This window comes from Callospermophilus lateralis, chromosome 17 (assembly GCF_048772815.1).
Source record: "Callospermophilus lateralis isolate mCalLat2 chromosome 17, mCalLat2.hap1, whole genome shotgun sequence".
NCBI classification, from domain to species: Eukaryota; Metazoa; Chordata; class Mammalia; order Rodentia; family Sciuridae; genus Callospermophilus; species Callospermophilus lateralis.
The window spans coordinates 51,160,534-51,180,911 of record NC_135321.1 but is presented as its reverse complement, the minus strand read 5'-3'; the positions used below and the strand labels follow the sequence as shown (position 1 = coordinate 51,180,911).

The following is a 20,378-nucleotide window of genomic DNA, read 5'->3' as shown; positions in this document are numbered from 1 at the left end:
GCACATCTTATGAGCCAGGCTTTCTGCTAAGCGTTTTATTAACATTTCCTCTCATTAACATTACTTGCAATGTACCATCACTCTCATCCTCCATTTTACAGATGAGGGACCTGGTCCTTTAAGAGCACGGAGACCTGCTCATCGTCACATGTGGATAAGAGGAAAACACAGGAATCTGACACAGGTCTGTAGGACTTCAGAGCTTGAGCTTTCAGCCTTTGTGTCATATTGATTGGCAAAGCATGCTCACTATTAAGAAGAATGACCCTTTAATTTGGAGTGGAAATATTTACACAAAATGTTGACTCTTTTAGTCAACCTTCTGTTACTGTAACAAAATACTTAAGGTAATCAACTTAAAAGGAGGGAAGGTTTATTTTGGCTTATGATTTCAGAGGTTGCAGTCCACGGGCATTGGCCCTGTCACTTTGGGCCTGTGCTGGCAATGTGTCATGGTAAGAGCATGTAGGAGGCTTTTTACCTCATGGTGGTCAGGAAGCAAGAAGAGAGGAAAGAGGGGGCCAGAGTCCCAATATCCTCTTAAAGATCATACCACTAGCCAGAGTTTTTCCCACTAGGACCCACTCTTAAGGGTTCCACCACTTCCCAATAATCCATGAGCTAGGGACCAAGCTTTCAATGCATGAGCCATCTGCATTGACTTATTTCTGTGTTGTTGTTTTTTTCCTCTCCCCAGGGAAAGAGACTCTGTGATCTCTTGTGTAATTTTCTAGCAAGGCTTAATTCCACTGAAATAAGTGCCTTGGGAAAATAACTACTTTGCCAGCCACCTGTAAGTGTATTGGGATTTGAACTTGAGTTTTCCCTGCAGAAATAATAAATAACAGTAATTTCCACTGACAGTTTGCATTTTACATAACTTGTCAACATTTCACTTGGAATATCCCCCTTTGCATTGCCCCCCCCCCCCCAAGAGTACCACATCAGTAAAGCAAGCATCAAAGCACTAGCTTTGCTGTGCAACCTGGTAATCTCCAAAAGACCAAAGAGCCAGAGGCTAAGTCTGAAGTGGCTACAATTTATTACCTAAAGAACCATGATAGTAAGGTGGCCCTAATTCTCCAAAGTGCTTTATTCTGCTTGTATTCCCACTACATTTCAGAATACCAGGAACATCATATGTGCTCAATAAAATCTTAGTTAAGACTCTATACTTAATTTTGAGATAAAGACAGTAGAAATAAAATTAGGGTATTTGGGGAAGTGGTAAATGGGGAAAGGAATTTTGTGTTGAAACTCAACCAGCTGAATGTAATCAAATTTCTGTATCAACTGCTAGGTCCAGAGTGAAATTTTGTTGGTACATAGGTGACCAGATCAGCCACAAACAGGTTAGGTCTTGTTCCAATATACAGGCCTAATAAAAATTATTTTCCAAGGCAGGGTAAAAGACAATGAATAAAATCTTTAGTATTACTATGTTGGTTCTTAAAAAGTATACTCTTTTTATGTAAAATGCCTCATTAAGTTCCTTAACATAACTTCATAATAATAGAAAGGAACAAAATTTCAGATCTCCAAGCCAGATGGTACAAAGTTTAAAAACAGAAAAATTGGCTAACAAATGAAAAAATATTAATGGAAATAGATTTGAAACTACAGAGCTTAACACATGATTCTCCAAGTGTAATAAACAATGGTGAAAGAAATAATTTTTAATGAAATACAATTGAAAAACAGAATATGAAAACTGAGACTAACAATCTCACATAGTGTGTACCACGATTAATTATAAGTGAGTTATAGTTGAGCACAAAGCACAATAAGTTGAATGAGAGAATTGTGTAAGTACTTTGTTGGGGAGAATATAGATATTTTTTAATGGCTTTAAACCAATGTGTCATTGGCACACAATATGCTATGCCCATTTAAACTGCACAATGTGACAAGTTTTGACATATGTATCTACTTGTGAAATTGTAACCACGATCAAGATCATGAAATATGCATCACCCCCAAGTTTCTTCATCCCCTTTGTGGTCCATCCCTACCCCCTGTCCTCACTTCTCCCCCACCCCAACCCCAGGCAACCACTGATCTGCTTTCTGTCAGTATATTAGATATATATTTCAGTTTGGGGTGAAAGTGTTACTGATTATTTAATTGATGGATCTACTTATATGAAAGTCAGAATGTAATGGGAAAAAGTAAGGGAAGAATTGAATGGAAGCTTTTTGTGATAATGACAAAGAAATGTTTAATAGCCAGACTATACAAGATTTAATAGATTATTTTTGATTGCTTGATAGCAAGGAATTTAGAAACACAGTCCAGACAACTCAAGAAAAAGGATACATATTTTAGGGGTACACATGAACTGGATGATCTATACTGGAGAGTTGCTGAAAACAGGTAGCTTGAGGGATTGGCTGCTTGGTTTCTCTCTATGGGTTCAAGGGATATTTTCTCATTGCACTGATGGTTTTTGAAGCACATCAATTTTGTTTACTCTATACCGACTATCCTTCTCTAACTTCAGTTTATGGTCCCTCGTAAGTTCAGTTTGGTGGCTTGCTCACTGTCTAGTGATTCCACATATATACCCAAGACATCTTATGACTTAGCCTTTTTGACTTTTGCTCCTATTAAGTGTCTTGACACTCAGTATTTCCAAATTTAAATTCTCAAGGGAGTATGTGATTGGCTCACCTTTTTGGCTCAGGCCATCGACTATAGGTTGCTGGTTAGGAGAAATATCAGTTACTTTTGAATCAGAAAGGACCCATCACCTGTGGTCCCAGAGCAGGAGGCATATAGTACTAAACACCTACAGGTACTGTGAGCGGGGCAGAATTCCTCAGGAAGGGATTTGAGTAGGACAGGTATTGAGCACTTATTCTCTAATAAAGAGAATGGATCATTAGAGCTGATCGGAACTGAATTCAAATCCCAGCTCTAATATTTACTAGCTTTGTGACTTTGGGTGGCTTACCTAACCTCTCTGAACTATAGTTTTTATTTTTGTTTGTTTGTTTTTGATTTTGTTTTTTTCATTTGTAACTTGGGGATCATAACTAATGTTTAATTTTTTGTAAAAAATCAAAATAATGTCTGTAAAGCATTGGTATAATATTCAGAATACAGCAGGTCTTAACTAATGGTGGCTGTTGTATTACTATTTTAACAGACTCATAATGTTCTCAAGAAAAATAATCTGTATGGCAGAGGTAAAAAGATAACTCACTCAAGAGGAAGGCCAAATAGCGAACATTTAAGGAAATGTTCAATATCACAAATAATTTTAAAATACACTTAAAAATAAATATATCCCACATTTGTTAAACTTGCCAAAAAAAAAATAAAAATCAAACATTCTAATATTGATGGGGCAATAAGGAATGAGTACATTCATATTAGGTTAGTAGCACTGTAGATGAACCTAATTATTCTAAATAGCAATTTCATAAAACATAATCTTTGATTCATAGTATCTTCTGGGAAAAATATTTCCCAAGGAGATAATTGGAAAGGAAAACTTCTATTTGTACAAATATTTATAGCTTTCTTTTTTAATTTAGAGGCTTTCATAATTTTAGAATTGAAAGAGACCTAAGAGATCATCTTGCTCTTGGGTTGCATGTCAGAGTCATTTAGGAACTTTTAAGAAACACTCACGTCCCAAGTCAGTGATTCTGAGTTAATTGTCCTGGAATACGGCCTGCTCCTGAGTACTGTGGAAAGCTCCTACAGGAGATTCTAATGTGCAGCCAAGAGGGAGCGAACACTCTTCTAGTCCCATTCCCTAGGGAAACTACGAGAAAACAATAGCCAGAGAGATTAAAAGGCCCCCCAAAAGAGCACACTTAGGAGGGATAGAAGAAAAATGAAGATGTTCCTAATGCCTGGTTCCAACAACTAGTGCTGGGAAATGACTGGAAATATCCATGTGCTCTGTATTTAGGGACCAGGTAACAAATTCTGGTAGAGTAGTACAGTGCGCTCATTAATTGTGATTGAAAGGAGATGGTGTCCATTTTGGGAAGACAGCTCCCCATGGCTCTCTCATGTTCTGCACATCTTCCTAAGTGAGGCGCTAGTTTCCTTTGGTTCCAAACCAGCTTTTCAGGGATGTTTGTGAACTGAACAGCCTTTGAAGATAAAGTGTCTCCCTCCAGGGCAAAAAGCAGGCTTGCTCACTGCCTGGGGTAATCAAGACAATGCCTCCCTCTGCAGCAAAGGGGAGGTACCCTTGATGCTCATTATAAAGTCTACAGGTTTCCTAAGCTCAAGATGCTTTTCTTGTAAAGCAGCCACTGTGTGGATAGGCATCACCTGGTCTTCATGTGGTTTCCCTGGGGGAACTGGGGAGTCGGCAAGCAGTAAAGAATATGCTCTGGTCACTGATTCTGCTGGGAATAATAATCCCTCTTGACTCTGACCCAGAAATCTCATGTCTCCCCTTAGCCTTCATGAACCGAAATAGGTAACTTGTTAGTTTGCATGTAGGGTAAAATCTCTTTTGAAATTGCGATTAATTATATGTAATATAAAATTTATCATTTTAATAATTTTAAGGGTATAGTTCAGTGACATTAAGCATATTTACACCATTGTGCAACCATTGCTGCTATCCATCTCTAGTTCTAGTTCTAGTTGCTAATGCCATAGCATGAAAACACTGCTGGAGCCATTTTTTTTTTTTCCCCGAAATGAAGGATGTTGAAGTGTTATCATATTTCTGGAAATTCAAAGGCATCCTTTCCTGACAAGTATTAGTAAATGATGAAAGGACAGATCTCAACCCAACTCAAACAAAGATCCTGGCAGGCCACAGGAAGTTCTAAAAAAATTGATCAGCCTTAACTGCCTGACTGCTCTCTGTCCTTAGCCATTATGTAGCACATGGACAACTTTTCAATCACCAGAGTAGTGGGCAGGAGGAGCATTGTGAATGGAAGGTATGGATGGAGGTTAAAAGACCATAAAGAGATGGTCAACTTTTCATTATTTGGGGGGATATATATATATCCCACCCCACCCCCACTGGGGTATTGAATCTAGGATCTAGCACATGCTAGACAAGAATTCTACCACTGAACTACATCCCCAGCCCTTTTAAAAATTTTTATTTTAAAACAATATCCCACAAAGTGGCCCAGACTGGCTGTGAACTTGCATCCTCCTGTCTCAGTTTCCTGAATAGCTGGGACCACAGGTGTGCACCAGCATGCCCAGCATCTTGGGTTCTATTAAAGGAAGGTGGTAAGACTCTCCTGGGACTTTGGACATGCCTAGCATTCAGTATGCTGCCCATTCATACTGAGTTCTTCCCTTATTTTACCCTCAAAGATAGACAGTCTAGGAAATGTAGGGTGGGGTCAAACCTTGGTTCGGGTCTGGAGCTCTGGGGGAGGCCAAGGTCACAGATTCAGCACTGGATCAACAAGAGCTTCCACAAGGACCTCTTGATAACCACTGCTTTTTCTGCTCGTAGGGAAGTGTTTATTAATACAGCCTCTGCCCAGGCATCCAACAATCCTAGGCCTGGTGTACCTGAACAACCAAGGGCTTCCCTTTCTTCTCCTACAAATAGGGGAAGAGGTCTGTATAGGCAAAGTAAAGGTTCTTTTTTTTAAATTTTAGTTGTAGATGAACACACAATATCTTGATTTATTTATATGTGGTGCTCAGGATGGAACCCAGTGCCTCACACATGCGAGGCAAGTGCTCTACCACTGAGCCCCAGCCCAAGCCCAAAGTGAAGGTTCTTGTGATGGAAAATAGAACTGAGGAGAAAAGGAATAAAGACGGGCAATCATAAAGAATAGAAAGTGATTGCATTTCTGTAGCCATAACTGCAGCATTCCACAGGCCTGGAGTCTAGTCTAGGGGTCAGGGCAGTCTGTAAGGGTCTGAGTAGGGATTAGGACCCTGTCCTACCACTTACCTGCCAGTGCTTTATCACTGCAGGATTGCCCCTTTTCAGGAAAACTGGCCAAGGAATTCTTATCCCATCCCCATTTCGGGGGAGGACTCACATAGTCCCCCTTCCATCCTGGAGGGCCTGATTGGCTTCATTTTTCCAATACCTAGATATGGACAACATGAGCATCAGCTCTAATTTTAGAACTAGATCTAGTTCACATACTTTAGGTCTAGTTCATTCAATAACTAGGTCAAATTTGGTGTCTGATAAGGGTCCTCAGCCCTATCCTCCAGCCTTTCCTTCATCCCTTCTTTCCTTCACCACCCTTCCTGTATGCATGACATACAGACTTAAAGAAATGACAGTATACCTGAAACACATTTCTGGGTTATTTCCAGCACAGTAGGGATTAAAGTCATAAAATGATGCTCTCAGGAAGGAGCATTTCAGAGGTGAGCTATCAACCACAAGCAGACTTTTTGGAGCAAGGAGGATTTATTTTACCTTTCCCTCCTCTGCCCCCAAATTGCTCCACATAGGATGCTGCTAAATCAGCTTACATGCAAGGTGAGACTAGACTAGTCACTTTTGGATCAATAACCCAGGTAAAAAAACTGGAAATCATATTAGAGATCATTAGTCCCAGTACTTTATTTTGTAATTGAGAAAATGGAGCTCCAGAATTATGAAATGATTTTTTTTTTTTAATTTTTTAATATTTATTTTTTAGTTCTCGGCTGACACAACATCTTTGTTTGTATGTGGTGCTGAGGATCGAACCCGGGCCGCACGCATGCCAGGCGAGCGCGCTACCGCTTGAGCCACATCCCCAGCCCCATGAAATGATTTTTTAAAGTCACTCAATAAATAACAGAATTAGATGCCAGAACCCTCAACACACACACACACACACACACACACACACACACACACGCACAGGCACATGCACACACATACTTAATTAGATGAGTAGGCCACAACAAATGTACTGCTTGCAAAAGAGCTCACTGAACAATGTCTTTAAGCTATTCCTTCTGTTGAAAACATCTGTTTTTGTTTGTTTTGTTGTGCTGGGGACTGAATCCAGGGCCTCACACATCCCAGGCAAATGCTCTGCCACTAAACCATATCTGCAGCCCTAAAAGCATCTGCATGGAAAAATGTTACTTAGAATTTGGAAATCTCAGATCACAGAACAGGGTCTGTGTCAGTCATTTTGGCTTCCCTGTACCTATCATGATGCTTTACATGATAGGTGGACAATGGATGAAGTCATTGGATTTGTCCCTTCAGTTTCTATCTTTTAAAAGAGAGGGATTCGTTGGGGTTTTGCTTTGTACAGATGTAACAACTGACCGAATTATCCTTCTGTATTGAATCCACTATTTCATTATTTCACCTATTCTATTGTAATTAATTATTAAAATTATTATTGAGGAATAACATATAGTTATGTATTAGATAATAAATTAGAATTATATATAGTCTACTATTTATATCTGTCCACTCAATTATCTGGCAGCTATTTTGAGGACATGGGTTAGTCCCCTCTGCACCCTAGAGGATAGTACAAAACCTGAAACATTTGTAGGTTTTTCATAAATCTCTTATGAACTGAACTGAGCAATTGCTCAGTTTTTTTTCCATGTCATTGGTGTATGGGTTTTATTTGTTAATTAAAACCAGCAACTTAGAAAAAAACTTGATTAATTTCAGTTGGAGTTTAGTTTTTGTTGTTTTTACATTTCATCTCTAAAGAATATTTTTGTTGTTTATTCCCTCGTGCACAGAGTAACGATTTGCTATTAATTTCTTCTTTGCTACTGTAAAACAAAAATGAGCTGGCAAAATGCTAGATTGCTAAACATCTTTTATGGATTTATTTTGGCTTTTACAATATACTACTTTTTGTTAAACTTGTTACTTCACACATTTATGTCCTCACAGTTTAAAGACAGAATGTATCTACTTTAAATAAGACTACTTTTTAAAAAGCTAGAATTCTTGAAGCAAATATCTTCTGAAGTTTCCAATTTCTACAGTTATATACTTTTTTTTAAAGTATGTTGAATTAGCCGGGTGTGGTGGTGCACACCTGTAATCCCTGCAGTTTGGGGGGCTGAGGCAGGAGGATTAAAAGTTCAAAGCCAGCCTTAGCAATTTAATGAGGCCCTAAGCAACTTAGTGAGACCCTGTCTCAAAATAAAAAAATAAATATGGGCTGGGGATGTGGCTCAGTGGTTAAGTGCCTCTGAGTTCAATACCTGGTACCAAAAAAAGAGCAGGGAGGGAAGTATGTTATGTTATATGGGTTTCTGGGAAATTTGAAATTAACAGGCATATGGTACTCCATTAAGTTCACAATAATTACACATCCATTAAGGGCATTGTGAGAAAATCAGAGTAATCGACAGCATGAGTACACATCTATAAGGGAACTGTGACTAAATCAAATATTCAGTTTGAATGAATCCAACTAAGTTTTCTTCTTTTAGTTTTATTATCTAATACATGACTATATATAATTTATTATCTGGATGATTGTATTTTGGATAAATATGCTGTTAGAAAGGATGAATCCAGATGATGCTATAGCAAAAAGATCACTTAGGACCCTAGGCTGGGTCTAGTTCACACTTCTTTTGTACAATCTTACTGTGTATTTGTTTGCAATAAACTCTTTGACTTTCACTGGGCTCCTGAATGGTCAATGAATAAATGATAATATCTCAATATATTTATCTCACAATGTGTGGGGACTTCTCTCATTTTGTGTTCCTAATGGGGATCAAAGTGCAGTAAATACTTCAATGTATTGATACATTGGTACATGCAGCCAGTACATTTTGACCTACTAAATATATTTTCACATAAGAAACATAAATGAAACTCTTCTTCCATAACAGTTTTTTCTTCTAATGGATATTATCGTCCACACATGGTGCTTTCTAAGCATACACACAATGATACATAGATAAATGGTTGAGAGGCAGCACGGTCTGACCAATCAGTTTGGACTCTGCACAACAGACCTGGACTTGAATCCCCTGTCACATTCTAATTGTGTGACTTAACACAACTAATATTAATCTAAGTATCAGCTTCTTAATTCATAATGTGTTTTAACATGTGTTCGATCATCAAATAAAATATTGTAAAGCAATTAGTAATACTACCTGGCATATGCCAAACATAAATATTAGCTAGTACTACAAAGCTTTGTGCTTCTTATTTGTGTTTATTTTTCCCTTTCCTGCTTTGAGAGGATTTGAAGCAACACACCATGTTCTCTACAGGAAAAGCTCACCCAGGAGTCATCCCCGGGGCTGGTAGATAAAACTTGAGAAGAGTCACTGCATTCTGTATTGGATGTTTGAAGAACAAATTGATGCTTGGGGAACACAAAGCTTAAAACATTTTTGGATTCTAGACAACTGAAATGTTCATTTGCAGATTAACCAGAGAGTATATAGATGAAGAAATGCCAGGTTGAATTTTCCTAGGAAACTGGATCAGGAGCTAAGTGGAAAGATTCTTTCACATGCTTTGGGTAACTCAGAAGCTGACCCTCTGTTATGAGTGGAGACCTATATTGCCCTTGAAAGACTGTTTCAAAACAGCTAGTTTCCTGTCAACAAAATGTCCTTAGAGGGCACAGCAATACATGACAACAAGTACTGGACTTTGGAATCCAAATATTTCTGAATGGACTGCATTTGTATCATCCACAAACTGTGATCTCAAAAATGACTTCACCTCTTAAAGCCTCTCTTCCCTTAGTTATATAATGGAGCTAGTGATACCTACCTTGCAAGTTATTAGGAGAATTCAGTGGGATCGTGTACATAAAGTACTGATCCCAGTGTTTGGCATTTGATAAGTCCTCAATGATGTAACTGTAATTATCATCAAGAAAGTAATTATCTCACCCCAGCAAGAATGGATATTATAAAAAAAAATTAAAGACAGGAAGTGCTAGCAATAATATGAAGAAAAAAGGAACACTTTCACACTGTTGGTGGGAATGTAAAGTACTACAGCCATTATGGAAAAACAGTATGGACGCTCCTCAAAAGGTCAAAAATAGAACTACCATGAGATTCAGTAATCCCTCTACTGGGTATACATCCAAAGGAAATGGAATCGGTATGTTGAAGAGACATCTGGAGCACTATTCACAATAACCAAGAAATGGAAACAACCAAAGTGTCCATTCAAAGATAAATAAATTTTTAAAACTGTGGTACATATACACAGTGGAATTCTATTTGCCCATTAAAAAGTATGAAATTCTGTCATTTGTGACAACATGGATGTAGCTAGAGATCATTATGTTAAGTGAAATAAACCAGACACAGAAAGACAAGTGCCACATGATGTCACTCAAGTTAGATAGGAGTAAGAAACTCTGGTATGCTATTATTGCACATTAGAGTGACCACAGATAGTGATAATGCACTGTACACTTAAAAAAGCTAGAAGAAAGGAGTTTGGACGTTTCTTCCCATAAAGAAATTTTAAATGTTTCAGGATACAGGTATGTTTATCCTAATTTAAACACTGTACATTATATACATGTATTGAAACATCACATGGTACCCCATTAATATGTACAATTTTTGTGTTTTTATGTATCAATTAAAATAAATTTAATTTAAGCTAGAAAATAAAAAAGTAACTTTTAAAAAGAAAGTAAATACAAAGCCTTCAATAATATTTGGGGCTAATATTTTGATAGATGACAGGGATCTGTATTCAGTCAATATAATTACTTGCAAAAACACAGGCCAATGTATATTTTCTAAACAATGAACTTGTATATTATTACTGTCAATGATGATAGTTGACATTTACTGGGTCTTCATTCTGTGGCAGTCACTCAGCTAAATGCTTTACCTGCATTGGAACATTTAATGTCAGCAATCCTACAACTTGGATGCTATAACCACCATTTTTCAGAGAAAGAAATTGAAACTTGGGGAAAAAGAAGTTTCTTGAGGTTCTTGGCCATGAAGGGCCATGAAGGGCCTAGAACTTGCTTCTGAGGAGAGTCCACAGTGCAGGCTCTACCAGAGTCACCTCCTTTTTAGCTCCACTGACTCAAAAACAGAATTTCCTAGTTAGACTGGTCTCTCTCTGAGTTTAGGAAAGGCAAAACATTGAGTTTCTTCCCAAAAGACTTTCGTTAATGATCCAGGAGTCAAATAACCAGACCAGAGCTGTGAGTTACTTTGTAAATTTTTCTGAAATGAGAGAAACGGTGACTGTATTATGAGGCCCAAACTGCCACCACCCACGACCCATTTCGTGTTTTGCCTCCAGTTAGCCTCGAATTTTCCCTTTCACTCTGTATCTTTTAAGTGTATTGCACACCTGTTATTAACAGCACACCCAGAATCATATCTTGGCATTAAAATTCCATGAAGTCCATTTTGAGAATCGGATTACTACACCTATTTTTAGCTCTCCACACAAACCACTCTTTCCATTATACTTTCAAATATCCTGGGTTACAGTGATATTGAACATAGCTCTTATAGCCAAATAAAAACCCCATGTTTGTTTAATCAGACTGGACCATTGTCGGCACTAATATAATCACATTGGGAAGGCAGCTACCTGCCTGTGCCTCTCCTCCTCTGGGTCTGGGACTACCCTCCCCATTTGCTGCTATATTTATCGGCCTTCTTGGCCATAAAAGGCTGGCTGTGGGGCCCTGACATTCTGCTGCCTGACCACATGCATTATTTTTGAACTGGCCCCCAGGGTCCTGCCTTTAGTCCTGCCTCTGAACTTTTTCTTGGATTCAACCTAGAGTGGGGTTCTCATTCTTTCCTCCAGCTCCTCGGCCACATCAGAACATTTCCCCCACCATTACTCCTCTGGAAACTGGTAAGTGTGACAGCCAGGCAGAGAAAATGCACTTGAGCGCTTATGTGCTCATCAGCACTGCAGTGTGGGGCTTCTTCTCCTCTTGCAGCTCAGCCGTTTTTTCTCACAGAGATGTCAGAATAGCAGAGAAATAGGAATCTGGGAACTAGAACAGCAGGGAGCCAGCTGAGCTGGCAGGGTCATTTTCTCAGATCATTGTATTCTTTTTAAATTAAGCTGCCATTCCTAGAGCTATAAGATCATGTTTGTCTCAGATTCAACTCTGACTACTCTTTCCACGTTATAATTCAGCAGTTTGGTTGAAATCTGGAATGGACGAGGGGCAGGAAATCCTGGGCTTTCCTTTCTCTACTGTACTCTCTGATGATAAACGGGGCCAAAAGGAGGCAAATTAATGCTGAGGTCACTAGTTTATGATCCAGTGATTTTTTACTCTGACAATGCCATCAGTGTGTGTCCGTGGACACCATGGTTCTCCTAACTTGAAAATGATTAACTCGGATTTCAGAGGCAGCACCGATTCCCCACAGAATGATCCTGAAGTTAACAACCTTCTGTGAATGATTTTAATCAGATTTCAACCTTGAATGCCTATCCAAAAGTATCACATGAAGATTACAACTATGGAGTTTGTATTTCTTCCTAAATTACCAAATTATTTCTGAAAATAAAATTTAAATTTTAAATGAACAGAAGACAATAAAACCATTTGTCCTGCCAACAAACTCTAGTTGTCCAGTGGTGGGGATAATCCTTGTCTACTTGATGAAGAGGAGGAAGTTATACCTTCGTTCCAGAGGTCAACCAGTTCTGTTGACTTAACCTCAAGCCCTGTTTACTTGTAATGCGTGATCCATGTGCATGGAATATTAAATATTATTAAAAATAAATACATTGGGAGATATAAAAATAGAGAGGAAAATAGAATTGGGGTAAAATTTAAAGATTTTATTTTGTGAAAAATATTTCAAATCATCTGGGTAGTGACTTTACTTATAATAAGTGGAAAAACCTTTATTATTTTTTTGTAGAACATTTAGACAGTATTTGCCATGTGATAGTGTGGTATGTATTGTTATAGAAACATATCTAATATCTTTGTAACTGCCTGACATAATTCTATATTAATATATTCTAATCTTTTGTATTATCAAAATTCATATAATGATTATTAATTATCCATGACAATTATTCTGTATATTTAAGAACAGAAAAGAGCAATCTATTTAAGGGTTGAAGCAGAGTTGCTTGTTAGTAGCTATTTTTTTCCTCTTAGGAAATGCCATGTAGACTGATATCTTCCTTGAGACCTAAGATACATATTTCTGGAGTGAAGTTTGCTAGATTTTCTTCTCTAGGGAATACAGACTGACTTTTAAAATAGTTTAAATGAAAAGTATTATTAAATATGGCCAAAATATAGCGACTTTAGAAGGATTTACTACTTCAGGTTTTTAAGACAAACAAGTTTTGGAAAAAACTGATTACTCCAAAACTGATTTTCTTATAAGATTTTTTTTTTTTTTTGATTGGGTATTGAATTCAGGAACACTCAACCACTGAGCCACATTCCTAGCCCTATTTTGTATTTTATTTAGAGACAGGGTCTCACTGAGTTGCTTAGCACCTTGCTTTTGCTGAGGCTGGCTTTGAACTCACGATCCTCCTGCCTCAGCCTCCAGAGCTGCTGGGATTACAGGTATATGCCACTGCACCCAGCTTCTTATAAGATTTTAAAACAACATTTGAAAAGATCCATAAAAGCATTTAAAAAACTAGGAGGGGAGATATCTATAAAACTGTTATGTTGTCCGCACAGCTGATAAGCCTCCTAATAGTGAACAGATTATTCAAGAAAGCTAATATAATGTGAAGTCTCCCCTCCCAATGCTAAGCAAACTCCATCTTTGATTTTCAGTATAATGGTAACTAGTTCACAATGCCAACTGGCATCCTGAGGAATGACTCTCTTACTTCTTCATGTAGGAAGATTGGAAGCCTTCATATTCCTTGTAAAGCAAATACTTTTTCTGATATACCCTTTTGAAGTGTTCATGAGATTTGACAGAGCTTGTGAATAACTTTGCCATAACTCCAGGGCTCAGTCCTAGCTCCTACTTTTCCATTTACGTTTGTTCTCATCTTGCGTTTTGTTTGTTTGGTCTTTCAGTACCACCAATATACTGTTTGCTCTCTAATGCAGGTTTTTATACTGGTCTACTTCCCTGAACTCCAGAGTCACATATCCAGCTTCCCATTTTAGGCCTGCTCTTAAAGGTCTAGCAAGCATCTCAGATGCAGAATTTCTCAAACCAAACTTGTGTTCTTCCAACTCAAAACAAGGCTTTCTTATCCTCCCCATCTCCATCATAACCACCTCAGTCTTCCAGTTACTCAGGCAAAACCCTTGGTATCATCTCTCTTCACACTCTAATTCAGAACTTCCACCGAATGTTATTTGTTCTATCTTCCAAAACTGTGCACAGTCTGACCACTTGTCACATTTTCACCATTACCGCTGTCATTGCTACCCTGGATACTGCAGTGGCCTTTGTGCTGTGTGCTAGGGCCACCACAGCAAAGTACCACAGACTGGATGGCTTACCTAACAGAGACTTCTTTTCTTACAATGCTGGAGGCTAGATATCCAAAATGGAAGGGTTGGTTTTCTCTGAGGCCCCTCCTTGACTTGTAGATTGCCCTCCTCTCCTCCCTTTGTTTCCACATGATCCTCCCACTGTTATATGTACAGATAATGCATCCCAATTTCCTTTTCTTATAGGGACACCAAGCGTCATTCTCAGCTCAGAGCCTTCCAATGGCTTCTCAGTCTCTCAGAATAAAAGACCAAGTCCTTACTGTCGCCTAGAGTACCCTACACTATCTGCCCTCCCCCCTGCCTGCCCATCATCTCTAGGACACCATCTTTGCCTCTCCCTCCTCCCACACCCCCTGCCTCTCTGGCTGGAGCATGATAAGTGCCCCCTCTTCAGAGCCTCTGCACTGGTATTTTATCTAGAGCTCTCCTCCCCCAGATACTCTCATGCTCAGATGTCACCTTCCAGCAAAGCCATCCCTGATGGGGCTATTTAAAATTGCATCTATCCCTCTTTCCTGCTTGATTTTTCCTCTATCGTACTTAGCACATGCTAATATACCTCATTAATTTTCATGACTATCTCTTACAATAGAATATACAGGTCTAACTACTCCAGTTACCCTACTCCTTGATATAAGATTTTAAATCTTCTTATAAGATTTACCCAAAAGAACTAAAATCAGCACATTATAGTGATCCGAGAATATCAATATTTATAGCAACACAATTCATAATAGTTAAGTTACGGAACCAGCTCCAGTGCCTACCAACAGACGAACAGATAAAGAAAACGTGCTGTTTATTCACAATGGTGTTTTACTCAGCCATAAAGAAGAAAAAAATTATGGCATTTACCAGTAAATGGATGAAACTGGAGAACAGCATGGAGGTGAAATAAACCAGACTCAGAAAGTCAAGGGTCAATTATTTTTTTCTCCCATGAAAAAGCTAGAGCAAAATAAGGGGGCGGGGCAGGAGAGTGAAAATAGAAGGGAGATTAGTGGAGTAGATGAAGGGGATTGAGGAGGAGAGAGAAGGATTCGGAAAAGGAAGGAACTGCAGGATGAAATTAACCTTATGCTACGTATATAAAAGATACACCACAGTGATTTCCACCTATGTGTATCTTTAAAACACCAATTAAAAACAATAAATAAAGAAATGGAAGGAAGGCAAGTAGAGAAGGGAAATAGGGTGGGAGGAGAGGAGGGAAAGAGGAAGTACTGGGGACTAAAATAGAGCAAATTACATTTCATGCATGTATGATTGTGTTAAAATGAACCCCACTATTATGCATAACTATAATGCACTAATAAAAACATTTTTAAAAAAGAAAAATACCGTCTGGAGTAGGTTATTACAGCAGAGATTTTTGCTTTTGGTTTGTTTTTGTTCACTTCTGGATTTCTTATGCTAGAGTAATTCCAGGCCCATAGTGGGAGCTCATTAATTATTTGTTCAATGAAATATGTTGCACTACATCATTACATATGATCCCAAATAAGTCCGGGTCAGAATGAAATTGCCAAAAAAAATTTAGAAATGTTCATGACAGAGAGCCCGAAGGAAAAAGCACAATAGTAAGGGTCAAGAAACCCTGTGAGGCTCTCCTAAATATAAAGAAAAAAGAAGTCACAGGACAGGAAGGGACACACAGGTTATGTGGAAGGGAGTTTACTGAGTAACCCGTTAGACTAAACCTCACATCCTTTTCCATTTACCCCTTAGAAAGATGAATGCATGCATTCTTACATGTTGGTTTGGAGGACTTGTCCTATGGACTGTGTTCCTTAATAATTGACTGTCCTCTTGCAGGCTGCCTGCTCCCCTCAAGGGCACATGATGTCGTTACCTTTCTATCAGAGGTCCCACCAGCACTATGATCTCAGCTACCGCAACAAGGACCTTCGCACCACCATGAGCCAGTACCAGCAGGAGAAGAAGCGATCGGCCATCTACACCCACGGCTCCACCGCCTACAGCAGTCGGTCCTCGGCGGCTCACCGCCAGGAGTCGCAGGCCTCCATCCAGGCGTCCGCCTCCTCCTACCAGCAGCAAGCCTCTCAGGCCTCCCATCTTGGAAGCTCGCAGTTCTCCCTGGACTCCCAAGTCAGTCGGAAGGCAGCCTCAGCCTACGATTATGGCTACTCCCACGGGTAGGTCTTGAGCAGCCTCCCCACCTTGGGTAGAGGCTGTGCTCTGAATGGTCCTCCCAAATCACTTTTCCTGGCTCCTTCGATGTGGCAGCTCTACCTTTAAACCAGGTGTGGAGAAAGAATAGGTTTGGGGAGTATAGACACCTGAGATACAGGTATAGACACCTGAGACCTGTGTCTAGACCTATTGCCCATGATTGTCTCTTTGGGATTCACAGAGAGGTTCCTAGCTCTCTTGGCTAGTCTCACTTGCGATTCCTGCTGTGATATTTCTAGAAGCAGGGACATTTTGCCACAAGTTACTTTAGCAGCCGCAGAGCCAGAAAATATCATTTCAACACTCACAGCAGGTCTCCTGGCTCTCCGAAGGTTTTTTGCTTAGATGAGAGGCCACCAGGGTAGAAGTTAAAATTCACAGGTCACAGAGGGCTAACTGATGGCAGAAATGGATTCTATTTTTTTTCAACCTCAGAAAGCCAATAATCAAAATTCTGAGCTATTTATTATTCAAGCAGAAAATATTTCTTTAGCTGGAGCATTTTATTAAACAAAAAACTTGGCTTTATCTCAGTCAGCCTAAGACTAATAGAAAGAAACCTGTATTGTAACAAAATTAGATTTATTGACCCAACAATTTGGTAGACCACAGATAACTAGAAGGAGTTATTTTAGGATTTTAGGGAAAGTGGAGTTTAGATGCAGATCTGGTCTGCAGAGAAACCCCAAGATCTCATTTCTTTGGAAACAATAAAGTTAAGATCAATGTGGACTGTTGTATCCAAAAACCCTTAGTTGGAGCTCCTTACCTGGGGTGGGAGCAAAGGCTGGTTTTTTGGGGTCAACAAGCAACTGAGATCCTTTAGGTAAGAGTGAGATGTTTCATTCTTACTGATGTGAACAGCAAATTCACCAATAGTCTGATTGCAGAGAAGAAAGTTCCATCTGCAGTCACCCAAAGAAAGAGGTTAGTTGCTATGACGCTATGCAGCAGCAGCAGCCCTGGGAGAAATGTTCTTTCTTGTTAATTTTGCATTTGACTTCTCTGTGTCTGTTGGTCCAGACCAATGTATGTTGTTTTCTAAATCCAAAGCACTTTTATTTTCTCAGTATTCAGAATAAAATACTTTATAGAGATATTAAAAAAAAAACACTTGCAAGATATATGTGATTTTTTTTCTAAATTGAAAGTCTATCTTTAGCCTACAAAAAGAATTGCTGATCTCCAAAAGCATAGACATTTCTAGACTATGTGGTCAGTAGCCACCTGCTGCCTCTAATCCTCTTCTCCAAAGCATGGGGCATAGTGGCATTTTTTTGTTATAAATACGATATCATTTTAAATCTTCCAAAATTTAAGTCCATAAAATATCTGGTAAAGCAACTGGAAAAGGGGCTTATCTCTGGGCATCTAAAGTTTTTGAGGAAATAATAGAGTGATTTGTATGAGTGGACATGAAGAAGTTTTTCCAAGAACAGAAATTCTTAAATTCCTGTTGGGTTTGAGCAGCACGTGATCTACAGCTGTCCTGTGGTCCGTGACCGTGGCCTCCTGGGAGCGTCTGCTAAGTTCAGTAACAGAGCCAGAGCCTTCTGGGGTTTACCTGGAATGTATGATGGCAACCTTCTGAAATTCCATTTAAAATGGAACAGGATCGTTTTGCAGTCTCACTTTCATAGGTCATGGTCTGCCATGGGGTATTCATAAGGATCTCATGTTGGCTGGAAATATGGAAATATTGTTGCTGGGGTGAATTCATTTCTTTTAGCACTTGCTTCAGAGGAACTGCCTTCCAAAGAAAGGTTGGGAGGAATTAACACCATGTGTATGTGACAGTATCATTTTGTTCTCCTGAAAAATGTTCCATAGATACCGTTCAAGAACCCCAATTAGGAAAGCAGCTGTCTTCTGATGGAGGATTTACATCCTCAATATCCATTTTCTTGGACTGTCTGTGCTGGGGCTATAGAAGATGGGTGTTTTTATTATCATACAGTTGTTAGCATATAACTTTTTGTGTAGTTATTTCATTTTGCCAATGTGGAAGAATCTGTAGAATTTTGTAAGCTTGTATTTTTATATTTTCTTTTTCTTTTTGAATTCTTTTCCTTTTTTTTTTTCTTTGTGTGTGTGTGTGTGTGCACACACGCACGCGCGCGCGTGTGTACTAGAATTGAACTCAAGGGTGCTTAACCACTGAATTTCATACCCAACCATTTTTATTTTTTATTTTGAGACAGGGTCTTGGTATGTTGCTAAGGCCCTCACAAAGTTATTGAGACTGTTCTTGAACTTGCAATCCTCCTGCCTCAGTCTCCCAAACTGCTGGGATTACAGGTGTGAGCCACCATGCCCAGCATGAACTTCTATTTTTAAGTGCTAATTATTTCTTCAGCTTTACATTTAGATTTTATTTTTAAATTATTTTAATTTGATATGTCCTTTATTTAAGCACGTGCTCAATATTCATATTTGTTCATAACCTGATGTATTACACAAAAGATTCTATTTGTAGTATGTAAAGGATTGAGTATACTCAGAAATCATTTGCTCTATAGAGTCTTAGAAGACTTAGCCATTTTAGGTATAAATAGTCTTAGACAATTAACCTTCTATAGGAAATGAAACTGTAATCATTTCCTATGTTCAACATTGTATCTTGCTCCTTCCTACTGTGTGTATATTTGCATAGGTAGGTGGGTATACATTAATGGCTTGCTGTGTTTGACCAACTCAGTTTTCTTGGTAGAAACATGTTGAGCTAGAAGCAAATAAGGGAAGAATATACCAATGATGTCTTTTTTCCTTTGTATCATGCAATCTAAAAGGCCAACCTAATCCTGGAGGTATTTTTGTCTTTCTTTTTTTAGGCATAAAACTAACAGGTGCAGATAATGTTCTTTGAACACTTTAAGTCTTCATAATTCCTTTAGGTAGTATTTAAGTTTTTTCAAAATGAAATGATTTTTTTTCCCCTGCTAAATGAAATTTCCCTTTAGATTTTGAACAGTGCTGTGGATTAAGGTCCCCAGAGATGGAAATGCACTTCTGTGGAGTGGAGTGGATGGAAGCACTTGGCTTGGTCTTGGTCTATTTTTATCCTCTGCTCTGTAGTTAGATGCCCAGTGTTAAAGTGGAAACTATGGAGATTTATAAGAGCTCAGGGCTTGGCTGACCTTAGTGAGTCTTAGGAACAATGGCTTGCTGGTGTCATTGTGATTGTACAACAGATTGGTTATTAACTGTATTCGGAGCCATGGGTTATAAAATAAATTCTGGAAACCTCACTCTAAATGTCTTTTTTTCTTGATCACAGGAAAAACAAACAAATAGCAACAACAACAACAAAAAAAAAAACTATGGTAAATAGAGCACAAAATCTCTAAGAATGGCAAGATTATTGTTTTATACTAATAATCAACAAATATTATCAGAGGTTGAAGGAGCAATGTTATTCATGACCACTTTTCACTGTTAGGCAAGGAAACTACTTAACCTCTGTCCATGAGTGGATTTCAGTAGAGTGTTGGAGGGTCTGAAATTATGTGCAAAATTAGGTGTGGATGAGAATTTTTCTGGAGAGAGGGACTGTCCCTTTGATTGCCTTCTTAAGAGATTTCCATGACCCGACAAAGCTCAGAGGCACTGCTTTAAGAAGTCTTCGTATAAATCCAGACAGCCCAGTGTGCAGCCTTAAGACCTCTTTCCTAATTCCAGTAGTATAAGGACCCAAGGGGAACAGACAGCTGTTCAGAGAATGTGACCTTGTAGAAGCAAGGTGCCTTCCATTCTTCTGAGTAAGCTGGATCAGACATTAAGTGGGACGTCATTAAAGGAACATTCTGT

At 38.8% G+C, this 20,378-nt stretch overlaps 1 protein-coding gene across 2 annotated transcripts in view; it reads left to right on the top strand.

The window, feature by feature from the left end:
- Nucleotides 1–11,599: 11,599 nt before the first annotated feature.
- The window catches only part of Myom1 (myomesin 1), a 129,978-nt gene continuing 121,199 nt past the window's right edge, over nt 11,600–20,378 (top strand). For both annotated transcript variants that reach the window (XM_076837381.2, XM_076837382.2), the window contains exons 1-2: nt 11,600–11,779; nt 16,194–16,534. In XM_076837381.2, coding sequence (XP_076693496.2) covers nt 16,218–16,534 — 317 coding nt within the window. In that variant the 5' untranslated portion in view covers nt 11,600–11,779; nt 16,194–16,217. The remainder of the gene's footprint in view (nt 11,780–16,193; nt 16,535–20,378) is intronic.